Source organism: Gossypium raimondii, chromosome 3 (assembly GCF_025698545.1).
Source record: "Gossypium raimondii isolate GPD5lz chromosome 3, ASM2569854v1, whole genome shotgun sequence".
Taxonomy (NCBI): domain Eukaryota; kingdom Viridiplantae; phylum Streptophyta; class Magnoliopsida; order Malvales; family Malvaceae; genus Gossypium; species Gossypium raimondii.
The window spans coordinates 54,117,623-54,121,622 of NC_068567.1; the positions used below are offsets into that span (position 1 = coordinate 54,117,623).

Genomic DNA, 4,000 nt, shown 5'->3' on the forward strand with positions numbered 1-4,000 from the left:
TTTTCTTCAAATCACAATACATTTTTGTACTTCCCGGGTGAATAGAACACATACTACTGTGAGCCTCTGATAAAATATCATTTTTCAAGTCTAAGTTATTCGGAACACATATTCTATTACGATAATATAACATACCATTTTCATCAATGGAGTATTCTGAGCTTGACTTATCTTGAACCATCTGTCGTTTTATCATCAATTTTGGGTCATCATCCTGTAACTCCCGAATCCGTTGAAAGAACACAGGTTTAGCCTTTAATTCTGCTAGTACAGAACCATCCTCATTAATAGATAAATGAGCATTCAATGCCCGTAGTGCAAATAATGATGATTTCCGACTAAGTGCATCTGCTACGACATTTGCTTTCCCTGGGTGATAGTCAATAACAAGATCATAATCTTTCAGCAACTCTAACCATCGTCTCTGTCTCAAATTTAACTCTTTCTGAGTCATTAAATACTTCAAGCTTTTATGCTCAGTATACACATAACATTTCTCACCATATAAGTAGTGTCTCCATATCTTCAAAGCAAACACGATCGCTGCCAATTCCAAATCATGTGTAGGATAATTTTTCTCGTGCGGTTTCAGCTCTTGAGAAGCATATGCCACCACTTTGCTCGACCGCATAAGTACACACATTAACCCATTCGAGACGCATCACTATATACTACAAACGGTACACCCGATTCTGGTTGAGTCAACACTGGAGCCTCTGTCAACATCTTTTTCAACTGATCGAAACTCCGCTGACATTCATCTGACCACATAAATTCAACATTCTTTTGTAGTAATCGAGTCAACGGTAAGGTAATCATTGAAAAATCTTTGACAAATCGGCAATAATAACCTGCCAATCCTAAAAAACTCCGCACTTCAGTAACATTCTTCGGAACTTTCCAATTTACCACTGCCGCTACCTTACTTGGATCCACTCTTATTCCATCAGCTGATACAATATGACCCAAAAACGCAACTTCATGGAGCCAAAATTCACATTTGCTAAATTTCGCATATAACTGTTTCTCCCGCAAAGTCTGTAGTACAATCCTTAAATGTTGTGCATGTTCGGCCTCTGTCGTTGAATATATCAATATATCGTCAAAAAATACAACCACAAATCTATCCAAATATGATTGAAAAATTCTATTCATCAAATCCATAAAAGCAGCAGGAGCATTGGTTAAACCAAATGGCATCACCAAAAATTCATAATGACCATATCGAGTTCGGAAGGCAGTTTTCGGCACATCACACTCTTTAACTTTCAACTGATAATACCCAGATCGAAGGTCTATCTTGGAAAATACTGCAGCACCTTTCAACTGATCAAACAAATCATCAATACGAGGCAAAGGATATTTATTCTTTACTGTTACCTTATTCAACTGCCTGTAATCTATACACTGTCTTAAAGAACCGTCCTTTTTCACAAACAAGACAGGTGCTCCCCAAGGCGACATACTCGGTCTAATGAACCCTTTATTTAATAACACCTGCAACTACGCCTTCAACTCTTTTAACTCAGCTGGAGCCATTCTGTACGGTGTCACTGAGATAGGAGTTGTTCCGGGGATCACATCAATTACAAATTCAACTTCTCTATCAGGTGGTAGACCGGGCAACTCTTCAGGGAACACATCAGGAAATTCATTCACCACTGGCACTTGTTCGAGCTTTAAATCAGAACCCCGAGTATCTAGGATATAGGCCAAGAATGCTTCGTTGCCTTTGCGTAATAATCTCTGAGCAGAGAGAGCTGAAATAATTCTGACTGTATCATCCATATTTTCAGACCCAACTGAGATTACATCTCCTGTTTGACATTTCAAACTGATTTGCTTATCACGACAATTCACCACCGCATCATGTCTCATTAACCAGTCCATCCCTAGAATAATGTCAAATTCCCGAAAGGGTAACAACATCAAATCAGCGGGAAATTCATAGCCTTTCACTTTCAGTGGACAATTACGACATATCAAATTAACCATCACACTATGACCTAATGGATTTGTGACTTGTATATCAAATTCAGTGGACTCAACATATAAATTCTTTTCAGATGCTAACATAGTGCAAATATATGAATGAGTAGACCCAGGGTCTATCAATGCATAAACAATAACATCATAAAGATAGAAAGTACTAGCAATTACATCAGGAGCAGTAGGGGGAGGAGGTGGTTCAGCCTGATTTCTTTCTTGCCTCATTTCAGTATACCACTGATTCATAATCCCATAAATCATATTCTTTAATTCTTGCTCTCGCATTTGGGAAATCGGAACATCACTGATTGTTCTTTGTTCAGAATTCTGTATTATACTGTTAACTTCTTCTTGCTCGGCACGTTCAGGTATATCTGACATCTTTATCACTGGAGAATATCTATAAAAATAACAAAGATTAGATCGGATCATACACATCACACTATCACACTATCACAGATTTATATGGCATGTATTTCTAAACACTTTACACTTCACACATATTCCGAGAACCGGCTAAACCGGGCTCTGATACCAATAAAATGTAACACCCCTTACCCAATATCGTTGCCGGAGTCGAGCATGAGGCGTTACTTGACTTAACTTAAAAGTTCGGGGCATAAAAATTTACTTTCAAATTTAATTTCATCATTCATAATAAAGCTGTCCACCTGTATAGCAGTCACTAAAATAATTATAATTCAAGCTACGAAACTCAAAATTTAGATCCGTAAATTTTCCCTGAAACTAGACTCATATATATATTCACCATAAATTTTTCAGAATTTTTTCTTTAGCCAATTAGTACAGTTTATTAGTTGAAGTCTCCCCTGTTTCACTAATCGACTATCCTGACCACTCATCACTAAAATTTAATTATCTCTTATTAAAGGATTCATATGGTGATTAAAATTATTTCTACTGAAAATAGACTCATTAAGGAATCTATACATATAAATTATAACTCATAATTCCTTCTGTACAATTTTAATGAATTTCTAAAGTCAGAATAGGGACTTCAAAACATTCTTGCCCTGTTTCACTAAAATTCAAATATCTAAAAGTATATAATTCTTTTGCTTACTCCACTTCTTTCATATGAAGTTAGACTCTTTCAGCTTTAATTTCATATCTCACTCAACTTCTAATTCTATTTCCACTATTTTTGGTGATTTTTAAAAGTTACATCAATGCTGCTGTCCAAGAACTGCTCCATTGCAATTTTTTTAAAAAAATTCAATATAACCCCTTTATAATTGTCTAACCTTCCCTGCAAATTTCAAATCATAACCAATTCCAGTATTTCATCTACTTCATTTAAATACTAATGAAGTTCAACCAATCAACCATTTCAAACTAAAAACATGTATATATTTCGATATCTAACGCAACCATAACATTCAAATTTACTTTTTACTTCAATTCCCTATACATGCCATATAAATCCAAACAGTTGCTTAACATAATCTACCGGAGTATATCTGGATAGTGTGATTCTTGATGTAGATCCGATCCTCCGAATGTATAAATACGTTAATCTACAAAAACAATAAACACACACATGTAAGCTTATAGAAAAGTTTAGTAAGTTCATAGGCATAAAGCATAAATCTTACCAAACACTTGTACACTTATACAATATACACCATTACTAAATTTACCTGTCAACCACAATCTTTGGTGAGTTCCTTGGTATAAACTCACTACTACTTATTCTTTTACCATAATTCCTTTGGGCCCATTTGTCAATTACCATCCTTGATCAAAATTAAGGAACGGTTACGGAAAATTGAGTACTTCACTTTCACTTTGACATATGACCTCTTATCACTTGTCCTTGATCCGATAAGTGTAGCTAGGCTACCACTTATCACTTTGCCACTTGATCAGATAAGTGTAGCTGAAGCTACCACTTATCACTTTATCACTTGATCAGATAAGTGTAGCCACTTATCACTTTGTCTCTTGATCAGATAAGTGTAACCACTTATCACTTTGTTTCTTGATCAGA

General features: G+C 35.6%; 1 protein-coding gene across 1 annotated transcript; it reads right to left on the minus strand.

Moving 5' to 3' along the window:
- Positions 1–642: 642 nt before the first annotated feature.
- LOC128039981 (uncharacterized mitochondrial protein AtMg00860-like) lies at positions 643–1,464 on the minus strand. The gene is made up of 3 exons (XM_052628937.1): positions 1,381–1,464; positions 1,221–1,326; positions 643–1,076 (listed from the first exon to the last, which is right to left on the minus strand). Exons 1-3 carry the CDS (start codon positions 1,462–1,464, stop codon positions 643–645), a joined length of 624 nt encoding a protein of 207 aa, XP_052484897.1.
- Positions 1,465–4,000: the final 2,536 nt, after the last annotated feature.